The 16,147-nt window shown below is 38.5% G+C and overlaps 1 protein-coding gene across 2 annotated transcripts in view; it reads left to right on the top strand.

Annotated features, from left to right (window-relative positions):
- The window catches only part of PPP1R14C (protein phosphatase 1 regulatory inhibitor subunit 14C), a 51,461-nt gene extending 36,045 nt beyond the window's left edge, over window positions 1-15,416 (top strand). The window contains exons 2-4 of one of the 2 annotated variants that reach the window (XM_002188546.6): window positions 3,799-3,882; window positions 5,226-5,258; window positions 14,091-15,416. In XM_002188546.6, the coding sequence (XP_002188582.1) occupies window positions 3,799-3,882; window positions 5,226-5,258; window positions 14,091-14,165 (192 nt within the window). In that variant the 3' untranslated portion in view covers window positions 14,166-15,416. The remainder of the gene's footprint in view (window positions 1-3,798; window positions 3,883-5,225; window positions 5,259-14,090) is intronic. The other variant, XM_030268001.4, reaches the window with a different exon arrangement.
- Window positions 15,417-16,147: the final 731 nt, after the last annotated feature.

Genomic DNA, 16,147 nt, shown 5'->3' on the forward strand with positions numbered 1-16,147 from the left:
CTTTCTTTCCTTTTCCTTCATTTTTCTCTTGTTATCCTTTCCTGCTGTTTCCAAACTCACAATACAAATGATGATTTTAACTTTTCTTGCTGTGTTTAACTTCTCCTTTCTTTCACAGATTTAAAATATAAAGTAAAAATCAAACAAGCCTATTTAATTATTTCCCGGCATTGCAAATTTGATTATGCACAGTGAATGACAGTTGAAGGTGTGGGATAATAGGTTAATTTACCAGTTGGATTTATAGTGAGAAGTTATCCATAGGGCAACCATTATCCTTTAAATTTTAAAGCCTCCAATAAATATTTAATTAGTAGATACTTGGAATTATGTCAGACCTGCTTTTGCTGTACTGGAGGTACTGTCCTCAGGGTCAGCAGACTGGAGTGTGCCAGTGTTCTTCAAGATGCTCCTGCAAAATCCAGCCCTTTGACTTAAGCTGCTGTGGGAGCTGGTTTTGAAGACCTTTTTCTGGTCTCACTAATGGTTGTTCACCTGTTTGTTTCATTCACCACTGCCAGCTGGAGAGCTTGTAATGTCTTAAACTGCAGCAGCTATTTACTACTTAATGCATGTCTGTGCCCAAGGTCTTTTGCCAGTAGCCTGCAAAGAATTCATGCAATCTAAAGAGTAATGGGGTTGTCTTTCAATGCAAGGTTGAATTGAAGTTTTATTCAATATCATGGAAGCCGTCTTTGATATTTCTGACTTCAGAATGATTAAGCACAAATCAGCTCATGTCCAGCCTACATTATAAATGCAGACTGCAGAGGGTGCTTGAGAGTGTCCATCCTCCTCTCCCCCAAGAGTTTCAGTTGATAGATGTTTGCACCCAGAACCCCCAAACCCCTATTTTAGCTTTTCTGGAGGCTGTTCCCTGTCAGATGCTGCTAATGGTTCCCCCCCCGCTCCCCCCCCCCCCCCCCATCTGCTGTATGCATCACTTCGTCTTCCTCTTACTGGAACAGAACTGGTGGCAGTGTTTGGTTTTTTGCACAGCCTCATGACAGTAACAAGACCCTTAAAATACCATCCTTTGGCTATGCACAGACCCTTTCAGGCTTGGCCCAGCTCAATCTGTAACTAGCTGTTGAATTGTAATTGGAGAAACCAGACTAATCTCACTAATAAAATCTGTCAAACAGAAGTCATGGCTTTGTCTTTCCTCCCTCTGTCATTACAGCTGTTACAGAGTGGTCAAGCTCCTGACCTAAGGGCATGTTTTTCTTGCCTTACATAAAACTCTTCAGATCGTGCAGGTGCAGTAGTTCAGATGAAGAAAAGGTGTTTTGATTGTTTATTCATTCAGCCAAAAATAAGAACAAGAGTTACCTTTTTGGGCTTCTCCCTCCATTTATGTTATGTATCAGCGTTCCAATCTGCTGTGAAGTGAAGAAGATACACATGATATTTTACAGACAATGTAACTTAATTGGATGCCATTGTGTCAGATACTATTATAGTTCTTTGTTTCAGAAAAATTTGTAATTAATTTCATGTTATCACTTTTTGTGATGTACAGGAGCTCTGTTACCTCTTATACTGAAATTTCAGTGGACTACTGGCACAGTTGCCCTTTAAATTGATGGCGCTGTGAACCTTGAAGATGCAGGAGAAAGTTGATTTGAAGAAGGAAGAAGCAAGGATTTCTTCCATTTAACTGGTACCATTGAGAGTAAAACTAACCTTTCAGGAGCATTCAACTTCATTGAAGTATGATCACAAGAAAGCATTATATACCTTTCTCCTCACTGCTGCTTTTCAATGTTGTTTCTGTTTGCTAGAATAGCACTCCAAGGGACAGAGTTCAAAATGTGTATCTGACAAAATATTCAATGTGCTGAACAGCACTTCTGAATGCAAACATGTGCACAATTGCTATTTACACAGTTCAGTGGATGTGTAGTTTGATAAGTTTACAATATTAGCAGTAACTCCAGGCACCCTGTCTTAACAGTATTTAGGCTGAGCTGCTTAGATAAAATGTTCAGGAGGTTTGCTAACTATATGGGGAATTTCTGGTTCTTGGTGTGATATGCGAATTAGCATAGAGTTGGGATTATAAACTACTAAGTAACTGTACCACTGTTATGGATTATTCTTTATCCTTTCCAATTCTGATGGCTTTTACTGAGTATAAAGCCAATGGAAGACTTCTCTTCCTCTTGTTTAAACTGCTAGTGAATCTGTTGCATTGGTTAGAAACTCCCATATTGCCAGATTGTGTTACAGTAATTGGTATCTTTACTTCATCTCAGCAAATGTCCACTCTTCCTTTCTGACCAGGTTGATTGGGCAAAGGGTGTGCCTTGTGTATTTTTGTTCATTGGGTATAACTGCCTGCATGACTGCACTTTTCCCTGCACACTTTCCTTCAGACATGGGGAATGGTGGACTTAATCATCCAAATTCTGTCCTTCCTCCTCAGACTCAAAAAGATGTTGAACAGTTGGCATTTTAGCTGGAGTTTGATACAGCTTGTTGTTTGCCACTTTGGTGCTTAACTTCACTTAGGGTAACTTGAACTAACTTATCTTCATTGGTAGCGTTGGGACCGTCTTTCACCCAGTAGAAGAATAATTTTGGTATTACCTGGGGCAGTTGCTATTGGAGCTGTTAAATTATTTCACAATTGTTGAAGCTTCTGTAATTTGCTAGAACCAGTGCATTTTTGTTAAAATGCTTTTTTAAAGGATCTTGAGAAGTGTTGGAGAACCAGTGCATTTTTGTTAAAATGCTTCTTTAAAGGATCTTGAGAAGTGTTGGTGGGGTAAAAGAAAGCAGCAGCTGCTGCTGTGATCTTTTTGCTTCATCCTGCCTCTTAAATCCACCCTCCCCTTTGGAGGCTTTCAGGTCCCTGTTTTCATTAGGTAGGTGCCAAAGTGATGCCACATCCGTGAGTTGATTGATGGCAGTGTACTTGTGGGAGAGGAGAGTCTTGTAGTGCCCATGTGTTGGCTCAGGTGGAGGAGATGCAACAGAGGAGCTGTGTGCCATGGCACTGAGGCTGCTGTCAAGGCTGGACTTGGTGGCTGAGACCAGAGTTTCGTATGTGCAGCAGGGAGCTGCATAACAATTTTGATGAGAAATGTATAAAATGGCCAGCAGAATATTGTTTTCATAACTGAAAATGCAATACATGGTGATATCTGTGTATGATGAATTCTCATTGAGATTCTAGAGCTCAGAGGTCCTTCAAAATGTATGGACTGCTGCTCTGACTCAGGGAACAAGGAATCTGATGTGTTGGTGATGCAAAGAGAGAGAAGTGTGTGGGTGGAGGAGTTTTAAGATAAATTCTCTAAAGTACTTTATTCCTTAGACTTTGTGCTTCACTGCAGGTACTGAAAATCTGAGTTCTGATGGGTCATGTATGTCATGCTTGTAAGCCAGCTTTATGCAAGGGAGATCTTCCACAGTGTTACCAAGAAAAGCAGTCCAGTCAAAAATGCTTTCAAAACATTTTTGTGGCTGCTGCAGTTGTTATAAACTTGCTCTTCCTTCTACTTTTTCTTCTTCATCCTCTTGCCCAGTATTGTGAAAGTAGCATGACTTGTCCTGCTGGCCATGAGTTAGTAACATGTCCTGGCTGAGAGCAAAGATTTCTTATGAGCTGTCACTTCTGTGGGGCTGGGGCTTGGCCTGATGCTGGCCTGGGAGCAAGGAATCAAGCCACTATCCCCTATTGATTTCCTTGGCTGGCTCCAGGAAGATGGGTTTGTGTGCTATCACTAGGCTGCTTTTGGAAAGCAGTTAAAAGATAGTTCTATGGACTAAGTGGGTATTTTTGCATTTCAGGAAGAAGAAATGCCAGAGGTAGAAATTGACATTGATGACCTTCTTGATGCAGCCAATGAAGAGGAGAGAGCTCTCAAATTACAGGTAATATTATTTTATAATTTTAAATCAGAGGGTGGCTGAAGTAATGCATCTGGATCAATATCTTGTGTTTGATTGAATCCACTGTAAATGTAGAATTAGAATGGAGAGATTCCTAGATCCAGTCTAGCATAGTCTACCAGACTGTTCAAAGTTAATCACAATCATTTTAGATAAAAAAAATTTAGAAGGTAGGTGATAACACTAGTAAATAAAAGTTCAAAGAACCCAGTAATAGAGGGAAATATGCTAAGCCAAATTAGCCTTATTCTAATTTGTACAAGTATATAAAATAAATAACGGAAAACATAGGAAAATGAAGAACAGCATATGAGAAAAGCTATATGACTGAGAGTCAGTTATGATGACTAGATAGTTTCTGTGATTCATTTCAGCAGTAGAAATGTGTATACAGACCAGAAATCTTCCCTTGTGCTTAGACTATTGGCAGTTATTTCTTCTTATACTAGAAAGAAATTGGAACCCATCAAAAAGTTCAAAGAAAGGGTAAGATGCTCAGGAACAGGAATTAGTCGGGAAATTCAAAAGTTATCTGCCAAAATTAAACAGTTTAAACCAGCTCTCTAAACTTTTGAATCTTGTGTGAGGTAGGAGTTGATGAATGGAAGGATGATGGAGAAAAGAAAAGAAATATTATTGCCTTAATATAAATCTCTCTCTAAATCAATATATAAAACCAATAGCAAATGTCTCCATTTATAACCTTTTCAGATGCACTAGGAAAAGTTGTTCTAGAGTCGTGGCTTGCCCTCAGCTTGTCCCTGGGAGGTGACTAATGTGGTGCTTCACTGCAGCACATCTCATTTTAGTGCCTGTTAGCACCCTTTTCTTGGTGCCCGCTGGCCAGCCACAGAGAGTGGGGCATGGCCCCAGGCTGTTTAAGCATTCATAAATAGCTTTGCTGCTTCTGCCTAAACTAGCTGGGCAATCAACTAGCAGCCCCCCGCTAGGATTGCCCTTCTAGGAATAATTTCTGCATTGCAAAGATTCTCATGTCCTCACAGAAAGCTGCCTTTCACATGTCTGTTCCTGGGAGAAATGTTCTTGGATTCGCCTCCTCTTCTCAGTTTTTCTTGGAGACAGGGACTTTGTAACTTCTTACCTGGAGAAAGAAGCCATTATTTCTCTCCTGGTACAAATCATTCTGATCCACATAGGGAGCAAAGGTGACTTGTATAGCTTTAGGTTTTCAGCAATATCTTTATTCAGTGATTCCTGTTCTTGCTTCTTTCTCCCTCCCTGGCCAGGGGATGTTTCATACCATGACTTGTTTATGTTCACTATTACTCTGTATGGATACTGACACTTTCATATTTTGCTTCTAGGAAACTCTTGTAGATTGCTACAAACCAACAGAGGTAAAAGACTTTTTTAAAATGCTATTTACCTGGGGAAACTGTAGTTATGTTCAAGCAAAGTAACTTTCTTTTAATTCTTATGATTAAGTAATTAGATGAATATTAATGGTAGCTGATAGACTTGGAGCTTTATATCCTAAAAATGTTTGTGCCTGTCACTTAGCTACAATAGGAATGAGATGGTACCCTGTGGAGGAACTGCTGGTCATCCAGCTGAGCTATCAATATTGTTTGCTGTAATGCCTTACTGACTATACTGACTTGATACATGAAATCTAAATATAGTTATCATCAGATGGCTAAAATATTTGCATGTTGGACTACGCTCTTCACTGTGAAATAATTTAATTTTATCAAGGACAGTAAAATTTATTCTGAGAACTTTTATGCAGATATGCAGCTCAGCTAATTATTTGTGTGAATGGACTTGAATAAAATTGTGAGATAACCTGTACTAGCAGGATTTAGTTACTCAGCTTTCAGCTTGTGTATCAATGTGTCCAGTGCCAATATAGCCTGCTTTTCATACAGTAAAGTGTACTGACTAGGAACAGTAAATAATGGGGAAAAAACCCTTCAACTAATTGTAAAAATCAAAAGTCTATGTCATAAGTCACTTTGTTAGTTCCATTTATAGAGTCAGTTCTTTCCCAGAAGTGGCTGCTGCACAGTATTTAATAGAGGGGTTGGTTTACAGAATTCCTCTTGTCAGAGACGTTTCAGCTGTGCATGACTAGAAGCCAGGTGTTTGGTTTTGAAATAAGGTTGCAAATAGGTTGGTTCTTCTGTAATATCTGCAGCTGTAGCCACATAAACTGGTGGGGCTTAAGGATAGACTATCAGGAAGAACTGCTGGTACAGTTGAATAGGTCTATGAGCTATTTTCTTCAAGGCTTTTCCATTTTTATTGATTTCCATGGAAAATTGGGAAGATTCTTCAGAATTGCTATTATAGTTGCTGGTACAAATATTTTGACAGTGGGGAATTAACCCAGAAAGACTCAGCTAATAACACCTGTAGAGTTTGTTGTATGTTGTATCTTGGTTGCCTTGCAGCAGATAACAAACCTCTTCCATTATGGAGATGCCATAATTCCGAGTCTTCAGCTGTCTCACTGTAGTAATGCTGCACTAGAAATGACCTTGTCAGCCTTCTCCAGCCTTCTCTAAGCAAGTGCCATTGAACCTTGGTGCATCTTCTTAAGATAGGTGTGAAGATGGATATGGCATGTGGAGACTGGCATGGTAAGAGAAGGCTGGAGTCATGACTTGGTGGAAGGAAGAGTTTGCCAAGGGTTCAAGAGTCAGTCATGTGCTGACCTCTTATCTCTGTGTTATCTGAAGGCAGAGGAAGAAGGCAGAGATCTAGTACTTTTTTTTCTTCTTCATTAAACATGCTATATGAATGATTTTTTTTAGCTGTGAAGATTGACACAATGCAAGGACAAATTTCAGAGTACATGACAGATGTCAGTGAGTGTTCCACTAGAAACCTTGGTTGTAGAACTACAGGAAAGATTTGTGCCATACTGGTAAATTAAGTTGGTGTGGCAATTTGCGGGAAACAGCATCCTGGACACATTGTTGTCTGCCCTCAAGGCACCTGGATCAAGGTGAGATTTTAATACTGAACTGGTGACCTGTGTCTTCAATCCTTTGTGGATGGGATGGAGGTAGCTCCCTTATCTGTGAGAATTGTCAACCTCCTTGACAATCTTTAGAGATAACCAAGTTGAGAGGGTACTTAATCCACTCGTTCTCTACAACTAGCTGAAAGGAGGATGTAGACAGATAGTGTTGGCCTCTTCTCCCAGGAACTAGTGATAGGAGAAGAGGACATAGCCTCAAGCTATGGCAGGGGAGTTTAGGTTAGACATTCGGAAGAAACTCTTCACAAAAGTGTTGGTAGATATTGGAATGGGCTGCCAAAGTGATAGTGGTGTCACTACTGTGGAGGTGTTCAAGGAAAGGTACTTTGTGCCATGGTCTAGTTGACAGAGTGGTGTTTGGTCGTAGTTTGGACTCAATCTCAGAGGCCTTTTCTACCTTAATTGATTCTGTGAGGATAGTTTCCAAAATGATTCACATCCCAGGAAGTGTTTTACTTATCTTCATCTATGGCATGGTGAGCCCAGTAACACTGCATGACTGCTAGCTTAGGCCACTTTAAAATAGTGATTTTTATCCTGCCATGTGTGGACAAAAGAGCCTTTTAGTTGGCTTAAATGTGCTATATAAGGATCCACACCTTGTCTAGAAAATCTCCAATATTTTTATATTTGCAGACCATTCAAAACTATTGAGGTAGTTGGCTTTTGAAAGGATGTTTAGAGGATTTGTGGAGAATAGATATGAGCAAATGGAATTTCTCTTGACAAATGAAATACAGTCTATCAAGTGCACAAGGGGTTTTATCATCAAGAGTTATACAATTTGCAAAAGTTAGTAATCCCTAACTGGGGGAAAGGTTATGTAATATGATGTCCCTGCTATTCACAACAAAGAAAAATAGTACAGGCAAGAGGCTTAATAACTCAAAGCTCTTACTCAGCTGTGAAAAAAACCCTCTAAACCTGCAAATGTATATCTGAAGTCAGTTTTGCTCAGTATCTTCCATTTAGGCTAAAGGTTAAACAGAGACTGAGGAATGTTTGTATGTGTCCTGGATTGATTTTTCATCAGGAAGCTGAGTTATCTATAACTCAGTAAGGTAACTGAGTTATCTCTAACTAAGTAAGGTAACTATAACTAAGTAAGGTCACTTAAAACATGGAAAGAGTTCACAACCTCTTTAATAATTTGGCTAAATACAGTAGCTGACAGTAACTAATGCGGAACTGTTACAAAATTTTTCTTCTAATGGAAATACAGCTAGACTGTTGAATGCACTTTAAAATATTAAAAGCTTTTCTTAGGTAGCAATTATGGCTGTTTTAATTTGTATGGAAATATGCTTAATGTGGGACCTTTATGTAAAGAGTTATTATGTACACAAAGGATTTAGTATCTGCTAAATCAGTGCCATAATCAAATTTTGGATCTGAACTTTTGTGATTGAAGAGGAGCAGGGAGCAGCATCCTCTTCCTGCATCATCTATGTGCCAGAGCAGTCAGTTCTTCATGCAGTCTCACACGTCGCTTGTGGAAAATCCCACTCTGGCCTTTGTTGAGTTGCTGTCTCAGCTCTGTCTGATGTTCTCTGTCATCATCTGATGGTTGAGAATCTTAATGTTCTCAGTGAAAAAACATATTTAAATATAATCTGCAATCTTGATTATGATGTTTAGATACTTCCACAATAGTCTTATTTAGGAGAGGAAGACAGTTGTGATTGTGAAATCCGTGAGGCTTTTTTCAAGATGTATATTTTGAAAAAGGCTGACTAAATCTGTATTGCAGTTATCTCTGCTATTGGTAACAGCAAGGCCACTTATTTAGACTGGGCACTGGAGAAAATTTGAAATATTTGTGGCTGATGTGAGTTAGAGCTTCCACTAGTGGGACAGTCAAAGTGATGACAGGAAAAATGGCAAAGGAACTCTTAAACTGCTATGGGAGAGAAATCCAATGAGTGGATAATTTTTATGCTGACTGGCTCCAAAAGATGCAGCTGAGCAACACAAGGTCTGCAGATAATGAGTTTTTGAAGAGAACTGAATAAATTAGATTTGCAGTTTATTGACTTCTTTCTTTTCTTATAGAAATATACAAAGCTTCAGATGAATGGGCTAGAGATCGCTCTCATTCAGGCTGGATTAAATCTATTTTGTTATTATAATTCTTCACTTAGTGCAAAATATGGGGAAAAGGAGATGAAGTTGCATCATTAAAGGAAGTTGCATTGCTGGAAACTTCTAGTAATAATTTTTAATATGGTTTGCAAACAAACTATGTTGAATTGTTTTGCATATTTTCTGGGTTACTTGGGCAGAGATTTAAGTTACTGGCTACTCAATTACTTCAGTGGTTGGACTATTTCAGCAGCTTCTAACACTTGAAAAAGGTAGAGATGCATTTGCTTAACTGCATGTTTCTCCAAGTTTAATTCCTAGTTGGAGCAATGACAGGCTTGTCATGCAACTTTTAGAGTTGTCTAGGCACTGTGGTTTTTAAAGATAAAAGCTGTTTTGTATATGTATTGACATAATGTATGTTTTAATAATTGACATAATGTATGTTTTTAGTATACAGGCATTAATAGAAAGGCCAATGCTTCTGAAACAGAACCCATAACTTTTTAAGGACCTTATGTTTATTTTGGTCCTAATATGTTATGAGTTATTTCCACTTAATGTTCCTATTTGTTTTTTCTATGTAATTGCAAAGCAGCAATATGTAGGGATACCCACAAGAAGCAATAGTCACTGCAGATGTGTACTAAAGCCTCCATGCAGTGTGCTGCCTTACGTCTGGGCAAGCCAGGGCAGCTGATGGGTGGTAAATTATTAAGTCACAGCAAATGTATTTTGTGTCCATACTACTTGAAATGAAATAGGAGAATTTGCTGAGAAAAGAAGGTTAGAAAACATGCTTGTTTAAAAGCAATGCAGGCAGATGAATTTCAAGTAAAACATTATTTCTTGCTCATCCATTTGACCACTGAATTCAGTGAACTAAAACATTTTATGTGCCTGCTGAGATCTGCCCTCTTTTGTACTACAGTGTTGAAGGGAATTAAGCTTGCATGTTTTCATTTCTCCAAGTACTCATGAAGACAAACTTCTAAATACCCACAGCAATATCAGAAGGGAAGAGCAAGTGGTGATTTGACATGTATAAGCTGTGCTCGTTTACATGCTGCTGAATTGAAGAATAATTGGGCTGCAAGTCTTTACTGTAGCTTTGTGGTATGGAGTTAGTGCTTTATACAAGCTCACCAAGAAGCTGAATTGCTACAAAAATTTCATGTTCTGGACACTGATGGTGCTGTGGCCTTATTGGGGAAGGCATGTTGAGGGCATCATTCAGGGAGGCTACAGAGATGCTGCGCTTGTTCTTGCTAATAGAAGGCATCTCCTGGTCCTGCTCTCCCAAAGCAGTTCCCTTCTCTCTGTACAGCTGGCTTCAGCAGGGGTTGGCCTATGTGTAAGAGAAAGTGTTTGGCAGTAAGACAGGTTATTATTTAGGTTCTTTCCCAGGTAGCTGTGGGATCACTCTCCAGGCTGACTTTAGTCTTTACATCCAACTAATAAAGCCATCTCCAAGAAATGCCCTTGGGCAAACAGTTAAGGAAATCTTGGTTTTTGACCTGGCTATAGGGAAGTAAAGCTGAGAAGGAAAGCTGACTTAGGATTCATTTCATGCTCTAGTGAAGCAGGAGGACTAGAAACTCTAAATTTGAGTTTAAAAACTGGTCCTACTACATGTGTACTGTTTGAGGAAAAGAAATCTGGTGAGGCAGAGTCAAATTAGTCTCCAGAATTAATTGGAAGACTTGAATAGGAAGCCTGGAATTCATTGTCTGTCAAATGACCTCATTAAAACAATGAGTCACATCACCAAAGCAGAGAGGTGATTTCCTCCCCTTTTCTGAATTATCATTTCACCTTTGTTTTTTGCCTTTTCCTTTTTTTTTTGCCAAAGGCTGAATATAGATGAGTTCAAATGAACTGTAGATTTAGTCTGTCTCTCATTAAAATCTGCCTTTAGAATTAGAAAGATGTCTTCTAGAAACAAGGATTTAATATTACAAATTAACAAGATCCTCAATATTTGTAATAAGGGTGCCTTCTTGCAGAAAATCTGCAAAAAAGTTTTAACTAAGCTTGCATACATTTTTGCACTTTCTAAAAACTTTATTTTTTATTTTATTTACCAAGGCAAAGTGCTGGCGTGAGATTTTTCTTGTATTAGAAGTGCATGTAGCCTGTGTATTCCTGGCTATAACTCTTCAAGGAATAATGAACAAGTTCTTGAATCCTTAGCTGAATTATTCTTGTTTTTTAACTCCATGAATTAAATCAGTAGATATAGGTAGATAATTCAACCTGTATTACAGAAGTGTTTTTAATATAGATTTGTACATGATCAGCTTTCAAACGTCTGATGGTAAATTTCAGCGTATCTTGTTAGGGGGATTTCAGTAAAATGCTCTGTGTAAAATGATTTTTGTGTACAAGGTAGAGATAGATGTGGATATTAAGTCTTTACTCAAATGCCCACAAGGAGCAACACTGCAATTTTTGAGCAATGGCTTAAGAAAACAAAATGGTTATTGGTGACATAAACCTGAGTTGGTTAGTTATAAAGTGAAGGTTTACTGAAATGCTGTGAGGTCTCTTTTGCTGCCTGTGTGAGGGAAAGTATGCACCTTTTCTAGAATGTTAATTTTCCTTCATGGCGAAGGAAAAGCAAAGCAAGAAAGGCATACGCACCAGAGCACAACTGTGTTGATGACAGCCAGCTCCATGTGAGTGTCAGATGCAAAGTGATACTTAAATCAGAAATGTGCTGAACCAGTGCTGTGGTTTGGGTGTCTACAGGAAGTGCACAACAGCACTACTGCATTATGCAAAATGTCTGCCACATGCAAAATGCTCTTGTTGGGCACCACAGACCCTTATTTCAAGAAATAAAAAAGCTCCTTGGGGATAAAGCCTTTAAAATTATTATATGCACTTCTTCACATGAATTCCTTCTCTGCCTTAAGAATAGTTACAGTTGCTTCAGATCTCCTTTAGGAGGTTAACCCTATAATTTGGTTTATTTTGGCAGCATTAGGAAGTTTCCGGGTAGTGTTAAACTTGTCTGAAAACTTCAAGCAAACAAAAGATGGTGCTTTTGATAACTCCTCTAAGTTAAGGGGATGAATTCCTCTCTTTTGCTATAATGTCATATTAAATAGTAACTGACCCTTGGATACATTTCATATCTAAGGGAAACTTGCTCCAGACTCTACTGAGCTGTGGGAGAATGGGCAGAGGAATGGCAGGGTGGGGTATCCCTAATGACTACAGAGTACCATAGTTGTTCCTGTCCACTCTACAGATGTCCCTTCCCATAAGGCTCTTACTTCTGTGAAGCTGCTGGAGTTTCCAGATGCAGTGTCTTCTTGTAGAGTATTGGTGGCTTGAACAATTTAAAAAGTTTTTCTAAAAGAAGAACTGCACTTCTGCCCATTATTCTCCAAAGCTGTCTTAATCTGGGATTATAGTTTTTTGTATTTTTTAAATGGAAAGATTTGCTGAGAGGCAATACAAATGATACTAATCCCAAGTAAAAATCCTAAGTGGCTTTATTTCTCTAATGATTGTACTGTAGGGCTTTATATAAATTTGATAGTAAAAAATCCTAAAGTGTGTTTATGTGTTTCAAGCAGCACCATGTCATATAGTTTTGCATTATCTATCAGATCCTTACAGTGATGATATGATGACACAGAACTAATGCAAAGTTTGTTGAAAGCTATGAATTTTTAGAGTAAGCATGTCTTCCTCCTCCTTCTGATTTTTTGGTGGAGAAGTACCTATAGAGGTGCATAATCTGTCAGGAAAGGAAATTGATTTGTTGGGACGATGGTTCCGCCAGAAAAACCTGACATATTTCTCGGGTTAAAATACACATTTACATAGACGTTCCTTACTCAAAGTGTAACACCTTGCAATACATGTTGCAGCCTGACTTTTTCTGAAAGGTATTGTGTTGTCATTTAAGTAGTGACTTTGTTCACTGGAATTTTTAACTTCAAGCATTCATCCAGGAAATCATGTTTTAGAATGTTTTGGGTCGGAAGGGACCTTTAAGATCATCTAGTTTGACTGTCAAGGGCCGGGACAACATCTGCTAGGCTCAAAGCCCTGTCCAACCTGGCTTTTCACATCAATCTAACTGAATAATTACATTCCACTGTTTGCAGCTAGCTGATTTAATAAGAACCATTTCATAGGTGTATACACAGTACTGTGGATAAACATTATTTTCCCAATGTGACATTAAAGAATTCATTAACTTCATTTTAATGCAACTGCAAGAAATTGTATACCAAAAGTGTTTCAGAGATGCAAATCTATAAGCTTCTGCTCTCATGCAGTTTGAAAAAGAGGAAATCTGTTGAAATGGGAAAAATATCACTGTTAATATCGCAGAATAAAGGGTTGGTCCATGAATTGATTTGTTGTTTTCTGGGTTTCTTGGGGTTTTGTTTTTGGTTTTTTTTAGAGGGGGTTTGTTTGTGTGTGTTTGTTTGTTTTCAAAGTAGTGTCATTCACTTAGTTCTGCAACCAGCTTAACCCATGATAAACCAGTGGTGCTACCTCTGGCTCCTTGTTCCTTCCTTGGACTGGCCCAAGCATTAGTGTGGGCTGAGTGGTGGGCCTGGTCAGAGAGCTGAGCCAGCTTGGAAAGTAGCAGGGCAAGAGGAAAAACAGCTGAGTCTTTTAGCCAGATCAGCTTTCTTGTACAGCTCGGTATGCAGCCAACCAAAATACTGGTTCCAGCATGGAGAGTGGCAGGAGAAACACCTTTTTTGGCAAGAATGCTGATTTCTGTGCAGACTTAAACTGTAGAAGTCTGCTTTGACTGTTTGCATTGTATCCAGCCCTAGGTTTTGCTTCATTCAGTAGTTGGTATAAGGCCCTATGCAGTAAAAGCCTGAAAGATGGGTTATAACTGAGCCAGCACAGTCACAAGGAAAAGCTCATTGTTCACATTTCTGCTGGATGGGAAGGATGTGTATAAGGTTCCTGGCGACCAGGTCAGGGAAATTCTAGCTTAGTAGTAAAAGCTTAAATAAAAAATGTATCATTCACATTAAAAAACAAACAAACAATAAAAACCTGATTATAGTATTATGGGATCACTAAAATTACTAATATTTTCTGGTTTTTTTCCTAGGAATTTATCAAAGAGCTGCTAACTCGGATAAGAGGAATGAGGAAACTCAGTCCCCCTCAAAAGAAGAGTATATAAATAACTCAAAGTAATAGCACTCTGTAAGAGACATGGCAAGGGAAATGGGACTTTGAATACAAGACCTTTATTAAAATAATTGTCTTTCTCCACAACTTTTTTGATTTTATTCAGTTTTGACTCAAGGAATTTTTTTTGTGTGTTTTAAGGGTTCTTTTTTAAGTGTCAATTATTTTTTATCAAAAATATCAACAATTTGGATGCTGCTCAACTCTCACCTGAGGATTACTGAAGCAAGTGAAGAATCCAAGAGTTAGAGATGAGGGGCAGCAAGCCTATGTGGTGAACCAGAAGATCTTGTAAATTTACAGAGCTAGGAGACTTCTCCTTGCAACTAGTTGGATAACGTTTCTTGAGTTGGTTGTACATTTAACTCATGGATGTCAAGTTTCTTGTGCTTGTCTGTACATAAATTTTAAAGTGGGTTGTGAATACTGTTTCACATGGATGGAAGGAGAAGTTTGTTATAGTAAATTATTTAAATGGTGGTTATTGCAAATTTGCTATCAAAAGGTACCAATTTAGATTACTAAAATGAATGCTGCCACTTTTCTAAATACCCTTAAAGCAGCCCAGTGAAGAATCTCATAATATCTCCTTGTTTAGACCACAGCATATGAAAATTGGGAGTTTTAAGGGCTTAATTTGTAAACTTAAAAGTTATTTGATTGACTTTGATGCTTTGCCAGGATCACTTCCTCTCCACCTCATGGTGTCTTGGAGCTGTGCTAACCTATACTGAGTTTGGGCCTGCGGTGATATCTAGAGAAATGTCCATGACTACTTAAAAGCTGGTTCATGCTGGAGGAAAGGCAGTGATACCAAAATGAATTGCAAGTACTGTATTTCATTTAATGACATGATCTTAATCAAATGCAGATTCCTCTCCTATTAAGGTAAGCAAGGAGTAATACAGCCTTTGCTTATGGCTCTGCCCTGAGAAGTGGGAGACTTCTTAACTTGGCCTCTCTTACTTGGAAAAGCAAGAGCAGAGATCCCTGCTCCCTTCTGGAAAATGTCCTAACTAGAATGTTTGATAAGCTACCATTTACTGGTAGGTGACATTAGTCAGGCATTTTATATCAAGGGTGCTCTGAACATATTTTATTTTTCAAAAGAAGTACATGTTTGTGAATTTTATGTATACTGGCAAGCTTTTTTAATGTATTTAATTTTGTAACGTTTACTGATGATTTTATTTACCAGATATTTACTCAAATAAATGGAACAACTTGTGACTTGTTACATGTACACTTTACAAGACTACTGTTGCTGAGTAGGTTTGTAAATGGAATTGCTTGTCAAAAAGAGAAGCCGGCAAGGTGGTAAGTACATGGGAACTCAGCTGTATAGACCCTAACTGGCTTTTAATGTACTCAGTATCACTCAGCCCTTGCCCAGTATCACTCACACTCCTGTAACCTGGGGCACAGCTTCACTTTTGAAAGTCTCCTCCAGATGAGGCCTTCCTTCCCTGTGCCCTAGGGAATTTAAAAAGGGGTGGGGGAAAAAAGGCTTGGATATTCTTGCAGATAAATGCGGATAAATTCAGATAGTTTTTGTCCACCATAGATGGACTGTAGGGGAATGCTTACACTGGGTGGCTCTCAGTTTCCTGGTGAAGGTGTGGCAGCACCCCTGAGAAAAGACTCACCTGCAGTATTTTAAATTTAAATCTTGTATCTTGCTGAAGTTGCACTTTATCTCTGGTTTGGACTTGCTGGCAATTCTCATATTCAGAGTTTTGAGATGGAGTCTGAAACAGCCCACAGTTTGAACAATAAGGATTCTAATAATTTCACATTCAGATGCATTTTGTGACTTCACTGACAATTTCAAATATCACTTTTTTCCTTTATAATAATGGTGTGCCAAATCAGATGTCAATTAATGGCAACTGTACCAGTTCTCTCATTACCTATGGCAAAAAATACTATCACAAATTTTTTTCTTTTATGTTTTTTTGACTAAAGGCTGCCCAC

This window comes from Taeniopygia guttata, chromosome 3, assembly GCF_048771995.1.
Source record: "Taeniopygia guttata chromosome 3, bTaeGut7.mat, whole genome shotgun sequence".
Lineage (NCBI taxonomy): Eukaryota > Metazoa > Chordata > Aves > Passeriformes > Estrildidae > Taeniopygia > Taeniopygia guttata.